Source organism: Python bivittatus, unplaced genomic scaffold (genome assembly GCF_059951505.1).
Source record: "Python bivittatus isolate LINGU-HERP-01145 unplaced genomic scaffold, Pbiv_v1 ctg000330_np1212, whole genome shotgun sequence".
Classification (NCBI taxonomy): Eukaryota; Metazoa; Chordata; class Lepidosauria; order Squamata; family Pythonidae; genus Python; species Python bivittatus.
Window position 1 is genome coordinate 60,463,075 of NW_028277058.1, and position 24,862 is coordinate 60,487,936.

Genomic DNA, 24,862 nt, shown 5'->3' on the forward strand with positions numbered 1-24,862 from the left:
TTTTCTTTTCTGCCTTGGTCAATGACCATAATGAAGCTTACTGAGATGGAGACAGGACAACAAATAACAACAAACCAGTTTGGTCAATGGCCAAAGTAATTAACTGAAACAGATGTATCTCCAAAGTTAGTGGAAAACCAGCCAGGATATTGCCTGATTGTCTGCCTGGGGCAGGGAGTTTCATAACCATGGAATAACCATGCACATAAAAAAGCTTCTTCTCATGTGTCTGCCCAATGGGTGTCAGATACATATGGAAAACACAAAATGGATCTGCTATGTGACTGACTGGAACAAAAGGAGTAGGTCCTTTAGGGCTAGTTCCATAATCATGGAAGCAAGGGTACCGATGCACTTAAAGGACCTGTTCCCACCAGTGGAAGAGATGGAGAAAAATACAGGAGACCTTACTCAGCATCTCAGGGACAGGCGAAACAAATGTGCTAATCTGCTGTCCTTCTCAGCACAAATTTGGGGCGGGCTTGTGAGTTCTGAAAATGTTTGGATGAATTTAGTGATGGAAGACTACAGATACAATTGCTTAAGTTTATTGATTTCATGCATGGGCTTTCCATGTATTATGGACTAAGGATGTATGCCTTTTGCCCTATGAAATGATCATTATGTGTGTGTTGTTCTACAGTATACTTTTTCACATGAAAAGGCCGACTCCAGAGGTTTACACTAAGCTTCTGCACTGTATCTTAAATCCTATTACATTGTGGTTTTAGAGTCTGACATCTACGGATTCATTACAGGACAGAAGCCCGTCCATTTAACATCCTCCCTCCCTCTCTTTTTTAACCACAGCCAATTTCAGTTGCCAAAGGACCAACAAGTGAGAAGTGTTTTTTATACAGATCTCTCGGATCTACATCCAATGGATTATCTGATGAATGGCATTGGCTCTAATTATATACATTCTCCAGTATAGATTTGAAACATGGGTGACATGTTTCATTTCAACTGCATGTGCGCGGTTTTGAAACATGCCAGGTAGGCAGAGTGTTGGTGGGTGGGAGGGAGGGAGGGAGGGAGGGAGAGATAATACTCTGTAATGACAGATTGCCAGTTTTCTTCAATTTTTAGCATTGGGACTTTGGAAATGAAGTAATGACACAGCAAAATGATGGAGTATCTGGGTGTATTTGCTGAGGTCTCCTGCTGGAAGAAAAGCGAGCGTTTTCATTCTAAGTGTCTTCATTATTCCAATCTATTCTCCCATTGATTTGCCATTTCCTATACAAGGGTGGCAATTAACTCACTATGAGCTCCAAATGCATTAGAACCAGCTTTTTCTGCTGTCAGCTAGTCGGTTTTCATTCAACATGACCAAAAAGCAAATCCAGCGGTTCCATTCTTGGCCACTGTGTCTATTTCTGCATGCTCCTGAGGCCTGCTCCGCTATCAACCTGAATCAAGAGAACTGGCTCATATTTTCTTTGGGTCTGAAGAGGAAAAGGTCCCTTTAGAACCGATGAATGAATCTTCCTTGAAATCGAATGTGGGAAGCTCTTAAATAACGAGGTTATAGCCTGAACAGATCTACTGCATGGGAAGGTTATTTTTTAACTCTGGTGTTAAACTATTCCACTGGCGCGTGCAATAATTCATAACCGAGATATGCCATTGCTGACCTATGACCATCAGCTATATTCAGGGAACCTGTTTTTTCATTCAGTATTAAAGAGGGTATGTTTATTTAGAAGACGAGCCATATTTATTGATGCCTATTGTCCCGGACAGTAGAATTACTTATGTGTCCACACTGCAGTTGTCATGATGCACAGTAACTGGATCCAATATTAATCCTCACCAAAAGGTTGACAAGGTCTTCACTTCGGTCTCTGAAATGTTTTCGATGTGACAGCAGCCAGATGATGGTGAGTGTATATATAGTAATTCGGCTTTAGAAGGAGCACCTCACTGACACTAATCTGTTTTGCTGTCATCTGCCTTTATTATCAATGGCTGCAGTAATAAATCTAGTGGAGAGAAAGATGGATATAGAACTGCTAATGGGGGGGAGGGGAAGAGAGAGAGCAATAAAAAGAGTCAATTAATTATATGAACTCTGACATTTACAGATACAACAGGTACCTAGCAGTCAAGGTGCTTTATCTTGAAAAAGAGTTTAGGATTAAGCTAACTTTCTTCACCAAAATACTCAGTGCTTTTGGGCTTCCTTATGTTTTCTGCTTGTCTTATGCCTTGAAAGCACAGCTCCTGGTCAGGAATACTGAAGATATACTGATCACAACAGATACCCTGATCCTCCATTCACATATTTCAGACCTCAGGCCAACTGATCCCAGCCTGGGACTTCCCAGATTTGCTGACATATCTAGGAATTTCTGCAATTCTCTAGATTACAACCTGTAGCTCTGCAGATGTTTCACAATACCACCGACATTATTTGCAGCAAGCATGGCCTCTGTTCCCTGGAAAATCTGGGAGGTGAAGGCCAACTTCACTGGAATTCCACTCTAGAGCCTCAGCTGTCTTAGAAGGTAAGGTGAGTGAATGGCCAGTGATAATCAAGACAAAGCCTCCATGTTCTAAGGAAGCAAATAATTGATTACAAAGCGATCAATGCAGTTGCCATTTGTTCAAATGTCAATCATCATCATCATCATCATCTGCCTGACAAAAAAATCAAGTTCCATGTTACACATCTCCAGTTAAAAGGATCTCTCTCAACAGGTCTTGAAAAGACCTTTGCTTCAGATTTGGAAAGCTCCCAGCAATCAGAGTAGGACAGTATCATGTTGGGTGGATATCTGATTCTATTAAGTAGGGTTCCTATTTTCTATATGCATGAATTGTTGAGCATTATTTTCAAGGGGATACAAGACCTCACCTTTTTTTTTTTTTTTTTTTTAGTCCTGGTATATTTTTTGGTCCTGGCATATATTGGTCCTGGTAAATTTCTTGCAGCTAATCTAACGAGCTACAGCATATGCCAAAATTCATTTAACATATTGTAGGAATAATGAGTTTCTGACATGATTTCTCCAAGCAACATATTTCCTTTTCTCTCCCCACCTTCCTTGTGTTGTTTTTAAATCTTCTCTTTTTGAAAATAGTGTAACAAAGAGCCAGAGGAAGCATTCTGCAAAGCTCACAAATGATCATTTGTAGGATTTTACATGGCCTTAATAAAGTTCTGTTATTCTTTCTGATTATCAACGAGAGACGGGCAGCTGTTCCACTCTAACAGTTGCCTCAAGTTCTTTAAGGCTCCAGAGCCAAGTAAAGCAGTCTTATGTGCAACATCAGAATTAATCACCAGAAAATCATACTTGGAAAAGGTAGATTAGGTCAAACTAATCCAATATGTCAGTCTGGATAGCCAGATCTTTGATGGCTGGATACCCAGATGGCTCTGGAACTCCGTTCCCTGGGAAATTTGCAAAAACCTCTACATTTTCTGGGAAAGTCCCAAGACTTCTAAAAGTTGAGATGGCTTTCAACAGTTAAGGTTCACCCACAGGAATTAGTTAAGGTGGTCACGAGAACATACCAAATGTTCACTGTGGACCTCCTTTACAATTTACAATGTTCTTTTTTTTTAAGTTAGAAAAACACATTACCATGCCTTCTACTGAACTAACTCCAATCTTTCTCTCCCACTCACACACATGCACACATCCCTGCCAGAGGGAGCAGTCTAGTTTATGGTAAAGGCGGCTGAGAAACACTTTTAAAGGAGCTGTTCTTTCTGTGGTTGGTAGATGAGGACAGGTGGAGGTTCTTCCTCCCAGCAGCTCAGTTGGCCAAGATCAGAGTGTTCTTCCCATCAATTCTGTGCATTTAAAACATAGCAGAAGAGTAAGGGCCTATCATGTGTTCATAGCAAGTCACCTTCGTTAAAAGCGAATAAATTCTCTCACCCTCTCTTCCAGGCGGGCCAGCTGCTCCTTGTAATAAGTCTCATGCTTCTTCAGCTCTCTCTCCTTTTCTTCCAGTTGCTTGGCCTTAAAGAAAACAAACAAACAAACAAAAAATCAGAGAGAGAGAGAAAAATAGATGAAGAACAACCAAGTTCCAGTGAAGTGAACATTTGGTATCAATTCTGCTTAATACGTTTTACCAAGAGATTGAAACCTGCAGCATGTTCCGTTTTTGCCAAGACAAGATATTAATACGATCATGATTAGCACATTGAGAAAATTAAGTGCGTAGCCATTGTATTTTTCTGTTTGCTCAACAGCTGTGCCTCTGATCATCCAAACAGATCTAGGAATAATCATAACACAGTGCCATGCACACAGCCCTAGAATGAATGCTTTAGTGGAAAAAATTGTACTATAAAACCTGAAAGAGAATCACAGATGAAAACCAAGTGGCCAGCATGCAATTACATTCTTGGTATGAGCATTTAAAAAAAGAAAACTGCTATTCCAACTTGGTACTTTCCTGATGCATTAGTCTTCCAATCTCATAATCCTGCGCTGGCTAGGAATTATGGCAAATTTCTGAAATTCACTACCCAATTAGATGCCAAAATCAGCATCTACTCAAACTGATTTTGAAATATTAATGTAAACTGTTTTGAATGGTTATGTGGGTCATCCTTATAGGAGATGGCTTTCCGTAGATGTCGAGAACCTTCAGGAAGACTCTTAGCGTAGAGGGCATAGGGAATGGCCTTGAAGGACAGGAGGAAGAGAGACTGCCTGGATAATGGTAAGAGAGGTTTGAGCCTAGGCCAAGGAAATAACATACAAAAATGTCTCAGACAAGCCCCTCCCTAGTTCATGTGAGGGAGGAGGGAAGCGCATGCAGACTTACAAGATTCTGCTACTATAGCTGTTACAATAAAAGTAGTCCTGACCTATGGCATTGCTTTCTTAGTGGACCGTGTAGGGCTGACACTTAGAGATGAAAGACTAAAACACATTAGCCAATCTAAACCTGAATTAAACATCTCTGCAAGCATATAAAAGGCTATGGGTATGGCAGGATCATTACCATTTAAAAATGAGCTAGTTCCAAGAAATTGACCAGCCAAGAATGAAGTGACTGGGGTAAACTTTACAATTTGTGAGGATGACAGAAACACAGATTCATCTTCAGATATTCTGACCAAAGCTGAACAATGTTTGCTTGCTACGAATTTCCTGGTTACTGATCAAAAAGATAATTCTGGTCTATCCTTACTCAGAGTAAGATATCTTGGAGAAATAAGACTTCATCTTACAAGTGAAATCACCCTCAAGGGTTCTGGAGGTGGTCATGGAGCATTTTGCCTCATAAATACCAGTAATATTTCATCTCAAACCAAGGTAGAGAGATGTCTTTTTAAAGAAATTAACTCCATTTTTAAAAGTACTTTCTCTTATGCAAAAGGAGGTAGTAGCTCAGCCAAGAAAGAATGAAGCAGAACGCAAAATACTGGAAAACTAAAAAAAAAAAATTGTTCTCTAAACAGGTCTGATTTTTTGAGAGTGGACTTGACAAATGTTATAGTTACTGGTCATAAGACTGACGTCATATGGAAACAGTGGAGTAAGTGAGGGAAGCTTGTAAAATATATCCAAGCTGTGCAGCAAATGGACAGAAAAATGAAACAGTCATGTTAATGTTTCTCTATTTGTAAATCTGCATGTTTCAGTGGGCCGATCTGCACCACTGGTTAGGACAGCCTTTCCCAATTGGAATACTACTGATATGTTGAACTACAACTCCCATAATTTACAACTAGCAGGGCCAATGGGAATTCTGGGAACCACAGTCTAAGACATCTGGAAAGCTCAGCTTCGAGATGAGAAGATCCCCCGCCCCCGACACAAACCACCTATTTAAATTCTCTGGATTTAAATCAATCTATTCTGCCTCTCTTCCTTGAATGATAATAATGGCCATGATCAAAAGCATAGGTCCCTTATCTTATATGGGTGTATTTTAGCCAACTATCTTTCTTGACACAATTCAAAGTCAGTATATTTATCCTAGCAAAAATATATTTGAAGCTACAGTTAAAAAAAAAGACACATCTCTCAAATTAGCTTACTCAAACAAAGACAGGTTAGAGAAGATTTCAGAAGACCAGTCCATTGCCCAATCTGTAGGTATATCAAGCTAAGAAACTTACCTGAAATGCAGACTATATTCAACATTTTAGAATTGCAATAGTTAAGCCCTCCTTAAGGAAGTACAGAAGATTGTTAGGGTAAGTAGAAAGAAGATCCTTTCTCCTTATTCCCTAATCCCACTTCCTTAACCCCATTAAGGGCTACAGGAATGTGAAACATATTTGATGCATGTTATTGTTCACCACTGTGTTGGAACAAACATTTCACCATTGCACCTTATGGCTTTGAACCAAGAAGTAGTAAAAGCTCATTCTCAGCCTTGTAACCCACCCTGCCCAAAATCAACTCTAGACCGTATTCATACAGATGGGATGCTTGACTGAGACTAATGAGGATTTCCTTCTCATCTGAATGGTCTGACAGAGGGAACTCCAGCATTTAGCTTCATCGTCTTTGGGGAGTCTAAAAACATTGCTTCCTGGGCGGCACACTGCTAACAACATATGAACGCTTCTAAATTAAGTGCATCCCAGTCATTAGTTTCTTACCCTGCCACTCCTACTCTCTAGGTGAGAAGGAGAAATGGTGCCCCCCCAAGCCCTGATGAACTCCCAACATCCTTTTGGCTATGCTGGCCAGAACAAGGGGGAGTTGCAATTCTTGAAACAATGCAGGTTCCCACCCTGAATCTCTGCTGGCCTCCTCATTCTCCTTAAGGATCATTATTACTATGAAGTCAATTCCATTTACTCTCAATCTCTGTTTCTTACCTTGTATTCCATTTCCTGGAAGCATGTAAAGGCAGAATACAAAGCTGTAAGTTTGTCCAACATATTAGATAAAATCAAAGCATTAAATAAACAAGACCCAAGTGAACTCTCAGAGTTAAGGACCCTTTGGTAAATCTTCCAAGGAATTTGGAGATTCTTGCTTGAAATAAAACTTAGCGTGAAACATCCCTGAATGTGTTGGTACAAGGAAAGTCTTCCTGCGTATCTGCCTTCCTCAATCCCTTGGCACAGGAAGCAACATGGCCCCTGTGCGCACAAATGCACATACCACATCATGCTGTCCAACACAAAATAATACAAAATTGCTAAAATCTTATGAGATTTTGGACGAGAATAGAAAAGGGTGCATGCCTCAGATTGCCAACCTTATGAGATTTTGGCAATGTCATGAGGATCTGGCCATTTAAAATATATTTATATTTATTTATATGCTTACATTTTTATTTATTAGCTGATCAGCCACTGACTAAAGAGCTATAAACATCAGTGGAAACTATACAATAACTAAGGAAGAAAGGCATGGAGGTTGCTGAGTTTTGTAGCTGGCATACACCTCAGAGATCAAATATGGCCCAAAAGCAACTAGTAGAGATTGTCGTGGCTGACAAATTCCTATATACAGATTAACAGAAGAACCAGAGCAGTCCAGGAATCTTTATGTTATTATTGGGAACCTGAAAAAATGCTTTATGCGTTACTTTGGAAGAATGAGGAGTATATGAGTAAAACAAAATGAAAAAGTAGTGTCAGTAATAACAAACACCTAGTATATACTACATTCAGTAGTTTAGAAGTCAAGACAGTGATGGTTCCTTTGGAAAAGCCATGTCATGCACACAGTCATCCTACAGGACATTATCAATAGTGTATTATCAAGAGCTCTGTCAGCCATAACTGCCTGGACACACTCAACACTCCTAACTGTGCACTGAATTTAAGATGGATCTGTATGCACGGTTTACTTCTACAGATCTGAGAAAAGTAGCTGATACTTGGACAATGGCAATCTAACAAGTCCTACAGAAAAACATTTTGGAAACATCTCTGGCACAGGCTCAACAGGAGTAGTGTTTACCATGTAGCAGTGTGGGAAGATCAAAACGTTCCTCAATGAATGCCACTCCTTGGCATCCACAAAGTTCAGGGCTCCCACTTTGCTGTTAGCGTGAAGGCCCAGTTTCTCCCCAGTACTTTGCCAAGAGATAGTTACAGTTTGAGAAGTCAGTGGAGTGGAGATCAGCTAAAAAAGAAAAGTCATGAAGCTATTTGAACTTCCAGTATTCAGCCTTGGGAAATGTATTACATACACACAAGAAAGAGAGGGAGAGAAAGGTCATTTATGCATTGTAAGTGACACAGAGAGAAGCAGTGAGATGTCTAAGCACAAGCCAACTCCCTTTGCAAACTTCAACAGATCAATTAAAAGCAATTGCCTGAGTGTCATAGAAGAAAATAGAAGCAGCAAATGAATGAACTCACTGTCGTGGAACAAGGAAAGGGAGAGAGAATACTAAAGAAAGCCTAAAGAAATAGACAAGAGGGCTGCCAGATCAGGCCAAGGTCCCACAGACTAGCATTCTGGGCCAGAAGGTAGAGAAGCAGCTGCTTTCAGGAGCTCAGAGAGAGGAAGACAATAACTTTCCTCTACTGTTGCTCCTGAGCAGCTGTTACTGATGGCATACTGCCTATGATTCTGGAGGTAATAAATAGCCAGCAAATCTAGGAGCCCTTGAAAATTCAGTCCTCCATGAATTCCTCCAGTCTTCTTTTAAACCGGTCTCCACCACCACATCTGACGGCAGCTAAATCCATAACTATGCTTTGTGTAACGCTCTAACACCTTATCAGTCCTGAATTGCCCCACATTCAATTTTAATGAAGGACTCTGAATTCTAACATGATGAGAAAATGAGAACAACTTTGTTCAAGTAACATTTTTGGTGCACGTGTGATTGTATATAACATTTCCCTTATTTCTCTTTATGCCAAGCTAAAAACAACAACAGAAACCCAAACACCCAGGCTTTCTTCATAGCGAAGCAGCTCAAACCCCTCCCCCAGTAATTTTGGTGGCCTTTCTCTGCATCTTTTCCATCGTTCAATCCTTTTTCAAAGGTGGTGACCACACAACCATACACACCATTCAAAGTGCATTCTCCCAATGGATTTGTATAATGGTATTACTCTGTCAGCTGCTTTATTTCCAGCTCTCTTTCTAAAGCCAAGGGTGGAACTGGCTTTTTCAAAAACAGCAACGGGACAATAAATAGCTTGACACTTTTGTTGAGCTGTCTGCCATCACGCCAAATGCTTTCCCAATCAGTCCTCACCTCTCACTACCAGCTCAAATCTCATTAATGCAAATGCAAATGCTGGATATTCTGTGTCAATGTACATTGTTTTATACTTGATTACACTGAACTGCCTTTGCCATTTTGACACCCAATTAGCCTGTTTGGGGATCCTTTGGAGTCCTTTACACTTCCTTTTTGATGCTATTATCCAGAATCATTTAGAATCATCAACAGACTTGGCCACCTCAGTGTTCATCCTACCTCCAGGTAATTTATGAAGACATTAAAAAGTATTGGTTCCATACTCCCCCCCCCCTAATTTTGTACAGCTATCCCAACTGTAAAGTGTCCATACACATAACCTTATAAAATATGTCCCTAGTTCACCTTCAATTTTTGTTCTTAACCACTTTTTAATAAAACCCCAAATAATCAACAATCCAAATATATTTTTTTAAAAAGCTCTAGCAAGCTCTAAATGGTGTGTGTGGGTGTGGGTGTATTTGGGTCCACAACTGAGATTTGGAAACAGCTGGGATTTTTAGCAGCCAGGAGATGCAGGCTTTCAAAACTGATTTCCTGAAAAACCTTTTATCCGTTTATTTTGATATATACTTCTTTTTATTTTGCTATGAAGGTTTGCTACAGATTTCCGGAATAAAATATTAGGCATCTGTATAATTTCTCAATTTTATAAAATGACTCATTTTGCTACTTGCCACAATCTCTCTAACCCTTATTTATTGGTTTGTTTAATTTATCTCCGCCCATCTCCCCCCAATGGGGGACTCTGGGCAGCTCACACAAACCGTTTAAAACAATAAATATATATAAATAAATACATAAAACATAAAAATTTATACAAAACATAACCAAAAAGGAAAAGTCCAAGAAAATGATGGATTCTGGGGCTTAAGACAACAGGCCTCTAAGGGGCCAGCCACTCCCAGCCACGTTTGATGTCCACATGATTATGTATTATGATTATGGTATTATGTATTATGATTATGTATATTATGTATTATGATTATGGTATGATTACCACATAACCGTGAGGAACACCCTCAAAAATCACTCTTTCCAGAATGTGGATATACCAAATAGGTAAGAGTTGAAAGACAATCTCTTCAATGTTTGTCTAAAGATACAGTTACAGAACATTTAAAAAATATATCAGTAGCTGAATTCATCTCTTCTCATCTGAGGAAATATTTGAACTTATTCCACTGAAAATGCCAATGCAGTGTGAATGTCTCTTCAACAGGATCTGCTGTGAGATGCCATTCCCACATGCAAGCCAGCCCACATGGCTGGGTTAATGCATTGGCCTAGGCCATGAAAGTCATTTAACCCTCCACTGGCTGGCTTTTCATATCCCACTAAACAAAAAAAATCCAGTGGCTTATAACACACAATGGTTAGATCACACAACAAGCCACACTGTCATGCGCTTCAACCACTACCTAATTCCAAACACAATTCCCACAAGTTCTTTTTAGCAAGGTTTACTATTGATATTGATAATGTGAATTCTATATGCACAGTACAGACAGAACGTGGCAAAACAGACTGGCCGTAAGTTGGCAAAGAAGTGAGACAAGGCTGTATACTCTCCCTTTATTTATTCAGTCTATACGCTGAATATATATTAAGGGAAGCTGGATTGGAAAAAGATGAACGTGGTTTTAAAATTAGAGGAAGAAACATCAATAACCTGTGCTATGCTGATGACATTTTCTGATAGCCAAAAACACAAAGGAACTGCAAGCTCTTGTAATAAAAGTCAAGGAGCATAGTGAAAAAATGGAGCTAAAATTAAATATAAAGAGGACCAAATTAATGACAACAGATACAAGCATCACCCTTAGAACTGGCAATGAAGATACTGAAGTGGTAGATAGATTCTGCCTTTTAGGATCAACCATCAACAGTAAAGGAATAAGCAGTCAAAAAATACGCTGCAGAATAGCACTTGATAGAATAGCTATGAAGGCCTTGGAAAAGATATTCAGGTGCCATGATGTGTCTGCACCTACAAATATCAGAATCATGTAAGCCATGGTATTCCATGTGACACTCTATGGAAGCAAAAAAGTTGGATTCTGAAGCAGCAGCATAGGAACAGAAGTGACGCTTTTGAACACTGGTTTTAGAGAAGTCTCCTGAGAATACTGTGGATGGCCAAGAAAATCAACAAATGGGTCACCAAACAAATCAACCCAGAGTTCTCACTCAAGGCACAAAGGACCAGGCTCAAATTATCCTACTTTGGACACATTATGTGAAGACCTAGCTCACTGGAAAAGGCTTTAATGCTGGAAAAGGTGGAAGAAAGAGAAGAAGAGGACAATCAGCAGCAAGGTGGATGGGCTTAGCTATAGTAGCAAAGAGTGTGTCATTGTTAGACTTGAAACCCCAGGTTAGAAACATCATCATGGGTAAAATTTATGTGGTCAATAAAAGTTGACAGTGACTTGATAGCACATAATCAATCACTTGATATTAAAGGGAAGGAGTTACAAGAATTCCAGCAAAAGAGCTACTTTGCATCTAAAACCAGTACATCCCCACATATGTTAGGGTGGAGCATTTCTGATTTTGTAACAGCTTTCCTGTGACCTGGCAAGAAGGTAGAATTCTTACCTGATAACAGGGAAGTTTGGAATTTGTTGTACATAACAGCCTTTGGTACTTTTATCAGCCTAGGAACTGACTCTTACACATGTTGTGCTTTAGCATGATGTGTGAATCTGGTCAGAGTTTTACTTCAAATGAGAAATACTAATAAAGAAAGAACATGATGGTATCATTAAAAAGAACTCAACAAACACTGAAGAGACTTCACGTTTGGGATTCTTGGCCCAAATTCTTGGCCCAACAGAGACCCCAGCAGAATTGACATGATCTAATGAGGCTACAATGAGTTAGCAGTGCATGGAATCCTCCTTTGGAATAGGAACATTGGACTCAATTAGCTGTGGCTCATATCATCTTATCGGCTTGTTAACATTTCTTAATTCCTACAGCAACATGCCCCACCAGGAGCCAAGGGAGAAAAGAACGTATTGGTTAAACAAAGTGAGAAGAAGTTCATTTGTGGTATAGTAAGATTGCAAATCACTAAAGGGAGATAAATGAGGCACTGAGGGAGAAAGGCTTTCTGAAAGGCTTATGGCTCTGTAAATAGAGCTTACTAAACACTTCAAAAGAGAAATGAAAGGATCTGTGGTATTCCATCATGATGCAAGGCATGCAAGACTTCTTCTCCAGGTATCATTTACAACAGCCCATTCCTGTACAGGCCATTCCATGTTGGGAGATCTTTAACAGGGCACTCTACAGGACCTGTCATAGGAAGGTTTAACATCACCTATGAATTCGGCTTTCTGCAAGGTGGAAATAATGGTTATTAAAATTGAAGCAGAGCCCCTTAATTTTACAGCTGAGGCTGAGTCCCAAATATATCTTTTTACCTTTTTGAGTTTTACAGCTTGTGTGCTGCAGGATTCAAGGTTGCTGTGTAAATACAATATCCACTGAGAATTGGGGAGCATATACATTTAGTATGTAAAGGAATGAAGGAGAGCAAATGGCAGCACCTGGTTGACCTTGTTTGAAGCGAAGCAAGGCTGGGCTTGATCAGTACTTGGATGGGAGCATGTCTGTAGGCTAAAGGAAAGTCATAAACAGATTCCAAAACACTTCCATATGGTTGCCAAGAAAACTATATACACCAAACCATGAAGTCATGACGAATCAAGCTTGATTTGAAGGAGACTCTGCTTAACACCCTGGAAGGAGAAGTAGCAACTTAGTCTGCACCAGCCTTTGAAGCCCAAACCTTTTATGGAAGAGTAAAATACATTCACACCTTTGAGACCATGTCACAATCATTCTCACCAAATGGCTTCTAATCCCCAAATGCAATTTACAAGAAGGCAAATTGGTCACACCTCTGACCCTTCCAAGATTAACTGAACCTCATTTATCAGGAACAATGAGGAAATGGAAGCTTCTCATATATGTTAGTCTAGTTTTTGTCACAATAGTCTAAATTTTAGTTCAATGATAACTACAATATCAGCACACATTCATGCAAAAAAATCTATCCCTAATAGGGAAAGTCTTCAATATTTCCAAGGCTATCTAAATTTAGCACCCCCAGCCTGAGCCCATTTTCATTTTTTGCTGTTCCTGTAATGGGCTGTGAGAATAAGCTTGAAGAAGAGGGGGAAGAGCTGCAGCCAAGGCAACAGTCAGATAAGAGAAATCTGACTCCAAAGCAGGAATGGGGTGGGGGGTGGAAAAAGTGTCTCAGACTGGACCCTCCCTAGTTGTCTTTAGGACAAAGGGAGGGAGGAGGGAGGCACATTCAGAGTTGCAAGATTCTGGTATTGTAACCCTGCAATAAACATAGTTTTAGTATTCATGACTTTGGTGTTCAAGTCTGATCTGCCTCAAAGAGCTGACATCAATCTTGCAACTCTCAATGAGAAATCACTGCAACATTTACACACAAACATGCCACAGTCAGGGAATTCACAGCTGATAGGCAGTTTGGCAAGGTAACATTACATTAATTTGGCTGCAAGACAGGATTCCGATGAATATTAATTAGCCATAGCAAAATAATTAACAATGACCATGTATTCCATTAACTGAATGTTGCATTTTAGCTGTAAATGAGGACTCTTACAAGGTTTACTGTCCTCTTTTTAATAAAAGTTTTAGCAAACACATTGAGGTCCTGAAAAGGAAAGTTAATTTGCAATTCTCATGCATCCCTAAATTGTATCAATGTTAAATAAAAAAACGGCAATAAAAATTTCTGAAGATCTATGCTGGCACTCAGTATGGTTCATCTTTGGCTTTACCAGGAAGTGTGTGTGTGCGCGCGCACATGCACACACACATGCATGCACATACATGTGCACTTAATCTCAGAAAAGGAATGTAAGAGATCAAGATGTTAGCAAGAAGTCTAAGTACTTAAAAATAAAATACTGAACTTAATTTTTAAGTGAAGACGTCTCTAGGAAAAAAATATTAAAAAGAACCTTAGTATTAAGGAATGGGCAGATATAATTTCCATTAATTCTGATTTGAAATCACATCCATTCTGCACATTGAGTTAAAACAAACGGGAAAAAAAAATCTAACACAGGAATTGGGTTACGCAATTTGTCTTGATGTTGCAAATCAGTTTGGACCAATTTGGCACACTGAATCAATTTGATTTGCATCCGAATCAATTCAGATTGATTCAGCCATTGTCTGTGTTTCAGTGGTTGAAATCAGTCCCAAATAAATAGGTTCCAATTTAGATGTTTCATCTGACTCCGTTTGAATGTTCGGGCCGGAACAATTTGCTAGACCAGTTTGAACATTTCAATCAAACTATATCAATCTCAAGGTATCAACCAGCCCCAACTCAGACGTGCTCGAAAGGAATCTACATGAACTACCAAGTGGCACAGATTAAATGGGGAAGCTGTATGTATATTGTATATTCTCTCCAAGTCGGTCATAATTCCAAATAGACTGAAAGATCTAAAATGCAATAGCAAGGATAAATAACAATGTGTTAATTTAGCAGATTGTCAAGAATATCTGCTTAATTATCATCCGTCACAAACTTGAAAAATTCCAAAAATTCCACTTCTGTTTGCCTAGACTTCCATTTCCTCTCTTTGCTTGAACAGCCCGCAAATGGCACTCCTCACGTTTGTAAGGGAAACAAAGATCTGTGCCTCACACGACCCTTGACAAGACCGTCCTATGAAATGCTAACTGAAAAACAAGGGCGTTTTGTCCGGGATAAAGCAAAAGGTTGTAAAAAGGGCCTTGAAGCCATGCATTGTATTTCAAAAGGAAAATTATTGTTAAAGGCAAGGATGAAGAGACCAGAGCTTGCACAGCATGGGGAATATGGACTTTCTGTAGCAGATCCAACAGTAAGGATTTAAAAGGAAAAAAAGGGTACCAAATGCCATAAAAGTCTTTACGTGATGCTTCCAGTTGAGGAGCATGGAAGTTGTAAGGAAAACTCAAAAGTAACATAGGAAGGCCAATGGGATGGGATAGGCTTGTGGAGAAGTCAGAAGACCACAATTTCCCCTTGTCCATCTCTGTTAAGTACACCAGTGCCCATTCAAGCTATCTCTTTTCAGCCATGTAGTATTTCAGGGGCTTTCAGACTGCTCTCTTTATACCAGCTACCACATCTCAAAGTGTCCCCAAGTTCCAGATCTGGGCTGGAAGTGCCTTCCTATTTTTACTACATCCCTCCCTGTTTTTCAGTTTTATTTTTTTGTTTTGGTGCCTTCAAGTCAGTCTTTTACTCCCGGCAACTACCTGGTTAAGTCCCTGCAGCTTTCTTGGCAGGATTTTGGAAGTGGTTGGCCCTGGCCTTCTTCTTCCAAGGGCTGAGTGAGAATGACTAGAGAAAGCTACCTGGCTGCCTCCATGTCTAGGGTGTCTATGTCTAACTAGAATTCACCATCTCCTGGTTTCTAGCCTGGTGCCTTTAATCACTTCAATGCATCCTGCTGCTTTACCTGGGAACAAATGAGAACACCTTTGTGGAAACATGTCCAGTCCAGTCATGTTCAGACAAGTGTTTGCATTTCACAATCAAAAAGATGAAGAGGAGAAGCAAGGAAGAAATGGGGGAAAATAATATCTCTGTGTGTGGTCTCCCTTTCTCTCTTCATATTGGTGTTGCGTGCAAGTTCAATTTGAAGATTCAGCTTGATCGAACCGAATCTTCAAATTGAATCACTGAGATGATGGCTTAAATCAGCTGCCTGTCAATCAGTTGAAGATCTGATGGACTTCTGCCCACGCACCACATGCACGTCTATCAGATTCAATCTTCGAATCGACCCGGGTGAATTGAATTGCAAATTCAAACTCAACCTGGGCTGATTCACCCTTTCCTAACAGATATTACGTACAATGCAGTGAGACAGATTATGATTATTACTAGAAAACAATAAAAGTGCCACTGAAAAATTCATGGGAAGAAAAAGGATGACAGAGAGGACCAGGTGATAGTGAAATAGCTACAATTCTTGATAACCAGCCCTGACTGATATGAGTCCAAGAAAGAATCTAAAGAACAGATACAACCTCCTTCCCTAACTCAGTTTTGGCTTTACCAGTGGGTACAACCTGAGCAGATGTATACATGAAGGGGGAAGCTAAGGAAAGGCATGGAGAACATAACTAGAACTTGGAGCTTTACTTTCTGATAGTGCCAAAGCAATTACCATTCCCCAAGAGGCTAACCTGGTTTGAACTTTACCATGACACTGTCATCATTTCATGGTTATTTCTCTGCAGAAATTACACTATGTTAATTCAGTTGCATGCATCCACACTTTTTCCTCTGTTAATTGGTTTACTGAAACAAATAAATAAAGAACTTTATTATGGTTAGTGTATTTGTTGATGTAGAGGACAGCAGACCAGGCTGCCAGCCACACATGCAAACACAACTCTGTTAGATTTGCATGCTGTGTTGTTGGCCTTTGGCTCTGGACCAAATTAGCATCATCTCCTGTCAACGATACTCAGATCTTCTCCATGGCAGCAATTTCTATACTCTCTACAAATTTCTATAAATTTTCTCTCTCCATTAATAAACATTAAACCCTGCCCCATTTTCAATTCAGACAGAATATTATGATAAGGTAGAGATCTATCAATTTTTGTCCTATTAGATAGAATTCAAGGAATGAATGTAGTGTCCCCTTTGTCTGCTTCATAGGAAGGGCCCAGAAACCTGAGGCACCCAAGACAATTCTGCCTTTAACTGACATTGAAAAACTATTCAGAATTTCACAGGGCCAGCTAGGCTGACAAGAGACAAAATTGATTTTTGGAAGATGAGGAGGCATGTTTGTCAGCAGTAAAACAAAAGGAACTAAATGAGCTGGCCACCTTCCTGGGCTTGAGATTAACATCTCACTGAAATGCTGTCACCTTGATATTAAAATACATGGAGCTACACAAACAATAAACAGGATCACATCAATAGTAGGAACGCAACCAGACATTCAGAAGGAGAGATAAGATTGTTTCAATCCTTTTGAGGACCGAAGGAACTTAAACACTGGCTGGGCTTGAATAGCATGAGAAACCCTGATACCATCCTAATGTTGACCCACAATTAATCAGAATTGGATGAATGTTTCTGATTCCTCACAGCTGCACCAGAGAAGGATGAATGCCTCAGATTCTCTGAAGTTTGCACTCTCTACATCTGAACACAGCCTTAAATGCAAATGTTCCAGCTTAGTCAGATGCTTGCAGGGAAAACATGAACCATCTGCTTGCATCCAAGTCTTTTTTAGGGTTTAACTGATTCCCATAAGGCTTGGCTATATGTGTTCTGGGCAGAGTTCAAAAACTTCTATATTGCCTGGAAGACAAAAAGGCATTACCAAAATGGAAGGAAGCTGAAGTGTAATATTTAGAACTGTTTAGCCATTTGCAATCCCACTTTTGCAGTTTGTGGATTGGGAACAGCCCTGCAGGAGGAATCAAATCAAAGACTCCAACATTTCATGCCTCATTTTTCCACTGTTCTTAGTCTTATGTTCCTGCCAATTTTATCAACAATGGACACCTAATAGCTCCTAATTTGCTGTTTTAAAAGTTTAGATGAAGTTAGCTGAGCAGGTGGAATAAAGAAGTAATTTTTGAATGTAAGGATAAAATTCTGGTATAAGGAATGAGGAGTGTTCTTGAAAGACATATGGATATGTTAATCTAATGTTTCAGGCACAGATCTCCTATGGTCTGGCATTCAGATACTTTTCTCCACTAGAAGAGTGTTTCTCAATTTGAAGATGTGTGGACCAACTCTTGAATTCAACGCATCAATTCTGGGAGTCGAAATCCACACATCTTCAAGTTGCCACGGTTGAGAAACGCTACACTAGAAGATGCCCAAATTTGAATCTGGAACATTGCAAACATTACAGCATAAAACAATAACATTGAGAACTCTTTTTCTGCATTTTCATTGCAATACAGATAGTCCTTGCTTATCAACCACTCATTCAACAACTGTTCGAAGTTATGACAATGCTGAAAAAGGAGATTTACAACTGGTCCTTGAAGTTGTGGCTATTGCAGCGTCCCTGCAGTCACATGATCGCGGTTCGTGCACTTTGCAATCAGCGTGCATTTATGACAGTCACAGTGTCCTCTGGCCATGTGATCATCATTTGGAACCTTCACAGTTGTTTCCGACAAGCAAAATCAATGGGGAAACTGGCAGGAAGTCACAAATCATGGTCACATGACATTGCACTTAACAACATGATTTGCTAACGACTGCAAGCAGGACTGCTATCATAAGTGTGGTCATGTGATATTTCACTTTACGACCATGTGGATTAGCGATGGAATTGCTGGTCCCAACTGCGGATGGTAAGTGAGGACTACCTGTATTTAAAATTTATCCGAGCATCCCTCCTCCCCCAAATCAAAGTGCGGACAGAGAATCATAGCATTGCTGCTTTGACCCCTTCCTGAGTTTGGAAACTCATGATGAAAAAGTGCCACTTTTCTCTCCTCCTCCAGTCTTGTGGCAAGCTGCTCCTAAATGTAACCAGTCTTGTGACTCATCTATTTGGTATACACATCACCACAGTGAATATGACACCACTATCACAGTAGCCCCTTCTAGCTGCCTTTCCTGCTTTGGGAGTGGTAGGGGGTGGAAAGCCTTGGATAAAGCTGCTGAAGTCACTTCTGAACAGGTGGACCAACTCATGTTTTCTTCCCAACATACCAGAATCTGTCCTGAAGGAAGGATCAGCAGAGGGAAGGGTATCATGATCACGTATTTGTTTGACCACCAAGGTAAACCAGGAAAGGTACTTGTAAATAATCCAAATATAGGACTTCTTCACCAGTCTAACTATCTTGTGAGCTGTAACTGATGAATTGTACTAGGGATGCTGGTAGAACAACAGGGCTAAAGGTAGAGACTGGAGGAATAACTAAGGGAGTCGTGAGGTTAATGCCAAGCTCAATGGGCCACTATTTGACCAGAAGAAGGGGACTGTTCCTTATGCTCAAGCTGATAGTCCAGCTCTTTAACTTAAATCCATCTCCACTCTTGAGCCTAAAAGCCTTAAAGCAAAAAAATAAATATGAGAACACCAGATAACCTGCCTTAGTACTTCCACCACAGGGGGAGCTCTGAGGTTTGCAAGAGGATTAATGATTTATAAATATTAAATATGTTTTAAAATTTAAAAGTATAGGGTTTAGAGCATGGCAGATCACCCTCAAATCATCTAATGGAATCTAATACTGCAATCCTGGGGAGGTGTTATCCTTGACCCTTGTAACGTAATGGGAACGGCTGCTGCGTTGACTTCGTCTACGACTTTTCCACGAGTCGCAGAAAATTATCGCCCCAAGGGAAAATAGGTAGGGGAGGTTTGCTAGCTGATACTAATGTGGAGCTTATGAACGAGAGCACGAGGAAGGTGGAGGGAGGCAGCTCTTTGCTTTTAACATTTCAGAAATCAAATCTAAAAGAATACTAATTTGTTTCTCTTCACTTCACTTTAATTCAACAAAGTCAAAGCACTCCAAGAAATAAGCAGTAGCTGCACTCGGTTCAGAGTGAGGCAGCGAAAGACATAAATCAAGTCCTGAGCCATCAGAAGAACGTGAAGTCACACAGCAGGATCAGCGCAGGATCAGCTCAGGCAGAACTTGGGGGGCTCGTAGCTCTGCTTACCCATTTTTTTTGTTTTTTAACCCACGGGCTCAGAAAAGGGACAAAGGAATGCAACCACACATCCACACCCCCATTCATTTGTTTAGCAGCATTAATCATCAGGCCGGGAAGGAGCATCAGCCAACAACAGGTAGTTAGGAATTGGATAAAGTAAATGCAGCTCCTCTGACTAGTTACTAGGAATCTAGCAAACATTCTTCCCACAGAACAAATCCCAGAGTGACAAGACATGACAAACATTCTGGCTTGGAGGGTCTAACATTTGTGTGTCTCCCTTTATGTGAAGATGAAAATAAGGCAACGGTCAGTGAACAGTGAAATTGAAATTGAAGTGCAACAATACAGAAACTGATTAAATGCACAGTTAACCTGAAGAACTCACGGCCACTAGGCTAAACAAAGAAAGCTTAGTGAAATATTAAAGTGAGTCCACTGCTTGAATCATTGTTAGGACATACATTTCATTTTTGAAAAATTAATCCGCTTTTAAATAACAAGTCTTTGAGATTGCTTTTTATTTATTCTTTTTACATTATTAAACAGGCGCTAAAATTGTCTGCCATGCGGGGTTAAAAGAGCATCCAGATCTAATTCCAAGATGTAAAGCATTATAAAAAATATTTTTAGATGTACATTTCTCACCAAATATTCACCAGTTAATACCTTCTCCTAGCAAAGCCAGGGAGAGAAACTGGAAAATTTAAACAATGGTTTCTAACCTAGGGACAGTTTTCCATCTATCCTAAAAATGGGATCATCCCAGGCTTTCTATGCTAGAGCTCTCTAGAGGAGTGAGTTTGCTATCACCCCACCAGTCACCAGCCAAATATGGCCCCAGGGAAGTGGACCTTTTGTTAATACCAGAAGCACTGGCCAGGACAGAAAGAAATAATTATTCCAGCATATCCCAAGGGAACTAGTAGGTTAGCAGAGGCTGCTTTCTACAAAACATAATTCTTGGGAATTCTGGGTCTATGGCACAGAAATAAGATACCAATTCTTCAAACCTGACAGTGGTGTTGTGATTCTTATCTCTTTCCTCCAAACACCTCTGAAGGAGAAGTAACCACTATTTTCAAAATCCAGATGTGTTATCGGCCTCGCCAATCATTTAATAGGCTGCTCTAAAGCAAAAAGCAAAGTGCTTTGTTTCAAAGTGAAAGAAGGAGAGCAATTAAAAAGCTAAAAAGTTCTGCCTGAAATCTGTTATGGGGAAAATTATTAGGAATTTTTAATATCTAAAGCAAAGTAATAAAAAAGTACTCAAACACCAGGGGCCAAAGTGGCTGGTTGCCAGCAAATCAATTTCTACCTCGAACAGTGCTCTGGTTCATGCGTTGCACTAAAGTATAATGTGCTTTGTTGGATTCTGGCTTAGCTCAGTGTGAGAATACAGGTGTTAGGGTTTGTAAATCATGGGTTTTGGCTTAGCATTATGTCTTAAGTAGGACACATGGCTTGAGGAACACCTATGGCTTACCTCAATGCACCAATGTGCAGTTTAACCCCTGCTCCATGCATTTTTGGCTTCACAAGTTTTCTAAACATTGGTGAGGACAGACTCATGCACCAACTTAAATCTGTCAACATGAATTTTACAAAAGGATCAACCTTTCTCAAGTCTCTGACCATCCCAAATGTGGGTGCAAAATGGGGATACAGTGTCCTGCAGGACATCCAAAACGTCAAGAGGGAGGTTGTGACCTTGGGACTGGAGCTCTGTCTCCTTTTTTTAAACGCACTGCACATGCAGAGCTCATGAAAAATAGATCAGGGCTTTGACTGTGCAGCTGCAACTGCCATTTTGACTTTTTTGCCTCCCTCCCCTATGGATGGATGTCCCGTGTCCTGTGAATCATTTCATCCCACATGCTCAGATGGTAAGAAAGCCCTCAATATATTTATGCAAATAGTTTCCAGATATACAGTGGTACCTCTAGTTATAAACGCCCCTCCTTACGAATTTTTCGAGATATGACCAGCTCCGGCCCCAAAAATTTACCTCGACTTGCGTACTCGCCTTGACTTACGAACCGGATCTGCCTGTTCCACGTGGTCCGCGGCCATTTTTCTGCCCGTGCCACGTGGTCCGCGGCCATTTCCCGCCCGTTCCACGTGGTCCGCGGCCATTTCCCGCCCATTCCACGTGGTCTGCAGCCATTTTTCCGCCCATGCCATGTGGTCCGTGACCATTTTCCGCCCGCTCCACATGGTCCGTGGCCATTTTTCCGCCCCGACACGTGGTCCGTGGCCATTTTTCCACCCCTGACACGTGGTCCGCGGCCATTTTTCCGCCCCTGACGTGTGGTCCGCGGACGCCAGAACGGATTAACGGTAATTACATTGAACCTTATGGGAAAATTTGCCTCGTGTTGCGACCAATTCGAGTTGCAACCAGAGTCACGGAACGGATTAAATTCGTAACTCGAGGTTCCACTGTAACTGGGTTCACAAAATATGCTAAATTACAATGTGGTTTGGCTAATTTGCCTTTCACTTCCTGTGTGAATCCATTCACTGGGATTTGAAAATTATTTTGTCCACTTTAGCTTGTTGAATAAACCACAGTGAAATCAGTCACAGTGAACCATAGTGCATGAACTCAGCTGAGGAGTTCCCTCCAAAGCCCTTTCATTTCTTACTCAGCTAGAAAGCAACTGGTTATTGTACTGGGACACCCTCAGCCTTGAGAGCTTCTCATTGGATGGGTTCATATGTTGTGTTAGTTGGCTTGGGGCCCACACTCATTATGACATCCTGACATGTGAACAGTAAAGTGCCCTCTCTTAGTGGCATCATGGACTCATCCAGGCAGTTTTCTTGGTAGCAATACAGAAATGGTTTCCCATGTCTTCTCTATTTTTCTTTTTTAATTTCCCAGTCTAGCCTACAGTCCTGGGGCTTCTTAGTCTTCCTTCCAAGTATTAATCATTACCAATTATACTTAGCTTCCCAGTCCAAGCAAGGTTGTCCAGATACTGCTACCCAATGATACATTATTATGTGCAATGATGGCTTCTTCAACAAGGCATCATTTCCAAAATTCTGCCTTAGCCCAATATGAGAAGCCACCCCTTGATTATAATCTGCATGGAAAATGAACACTAGCTAACAGGGAGTAAAGGGTTAGAGTGCAAGTACAGATGTTTTAATCAGGAATGAAAAAGCCTTGTGCAGCCCTTCAGATATGGTTGAACTTCCAACGTCCCTAACCATCATGTACAATCGTAGGAGAAAATGAGAGATTGTAATCCAACATCTGGAGGGCCACGTACTGTCCATTTCTGTATAAAGGCCAGATTTATATAAGCAGTGGAATGAGAGCATACCTGATTAAAGTGGTAGACAAGTCTATGACAAAAACCAAGTAGTTAGACAACAAGCACAACCTAAGGATCTCTCTCTCTTCGATATGTCAAGTCTGTTTGTTACTACTTGCAAAAACATGCATTGCCGAAGTGAGCCACTGGGCTGAGAAATCACTAAATATCCATGACTGTAAGAGTCATTGTGAACAGTGAATTCCACTCCTTTGTACAAACAAATTTTGCTGCCCTTGAAATCAGATAATTGAAACACAGTCAGACCGCATGAAGTCTCCTCTCTAGCAGACTTTGAGAACGGCAACCATTAGCAAACCAAGTCACAATTCTCAAAAATGCACCACTTTTAACTATCTTTTTACCTCTTTCAGTAGCCAAGGTGCATAGGAGAACAACCTTATTTCATCTTCCCATCAATTCTGTGTGGCATGGTAAGTTGGCAAATAAAATGCGGCTGAGGGTTACCATGTAAGCAACAGGTTGATTTTAGGGCCAACATTTGTCGGCTGGCAGGGCCCAGGAGGAGAGCCTTCTCTGCCGTTGCCCCTGCCCTTTGGAATATTCTCCCCACCCCAAGGTGCGGCGGGCCCATACCCTCCCAGTTTCCCGGAAAGGACTGAAGACCTGGCTCTGCCAGCTTGCATGGGGCAATAAGAGCTTTAACCAACCCTGGGGGTGGCTGGTGCCCTGATGACACTCCCCGTGCCTAATACTCGCTAGTTACCATCAATTCTTGGAATATATTTATTATTTATTTAGGATTACTCTTATACTGTATTTTTAATTAATTTTATCTTTTCTGTAAACCACCCAGAGTTACTTTTTAATGAGATGGGTGGTGACAAATTTAATAAATAAATAAAAACATTTAAAATGAATTTTCAGATTGCTTTTGAAGAAGTAAAAGAAGTTTAAATAAGAAATTTTGACTGTTCACGGACACAATATTCTTGTGTATTTCAAGAAAGACCCCTTGAAATAATTGGTAGTGCAGATTTCCATCAATAGGAAAGAAAAAGAATCCAGGAAGAACAATCCATATGGTTGTTGAACTAGTCAGCAATTACCATTTGACATAATGTACATTAGCAGAAATACAAGGAATTTACTCACCCGCGCTCTTCTGCCATTTCTGGGTGTTTGGGAAGAGAATTAAGGATTTTAGTACACTGGGAAGCCAAGAATTGGGGTTGAAAATAAATTCTAGTCAATTTCAAAACAAGGCTGTTTCCAAACCCATGATTTGACAGTGGTTTCAAAACTGACCAGAAATTTGTTTAAGGTTCCAGGACTGCACAAAATGGCAAGGCAGGAATCTAGTGAAGTAAAATTAAAATACTGTATAGGATGTTCTTCCTACTGGTTGTACATGAACCCAAGGCACTGATCAAGCTTCTTTCTGTTCATGGGTGTTGTGCTAAGCAATTATTTTTCACATGCATGTCCAAGTTGTTTGCATCTTGGTGTTGATAGACCAAGGCTGTGCACACACTGATGTCCGTGTGTGTTTGTGTGTGTGTCAAAATCTGCAAGATGGCAGGTACAGAGTACTGATCAAAGTTTCACTCTTTTGTATATGCACCTGTGATCTTGCAGATTTTGACACACACACACACACAACCACTGAGTGTAGGACTTTGGATTTGAA

The 24,862-nt window shown here is 40.4% G+C and overlaps 1 protein-coding gene across 2 annotated transcripts in view; it reads right to left on the reverse strand.

The window, feature by feature from the left end:
* The window catches only part of CHCHD3 (coiled-coil-helix-coiled-coil-helix domain containing 3), a 230,048-nt gene that overhangs the window by 97,690 nt on the left and 107,496 nt on the right, over positions 1 to 24,862 (reverse strand). For both annotated transcript variants that reach the window (XM_088141426.1, XM_088141427.1), the window contains one exon: positions 3,894 to 3,977. In XM_088141426.1, coding sequence (XP_087997552.1) covers positions 3,894 to 3,977 — 84 coding nt within the window. The remainder of the gene's footprint in view (positions 1 to 3,893; positions 3,978 to 24,862) is intronic.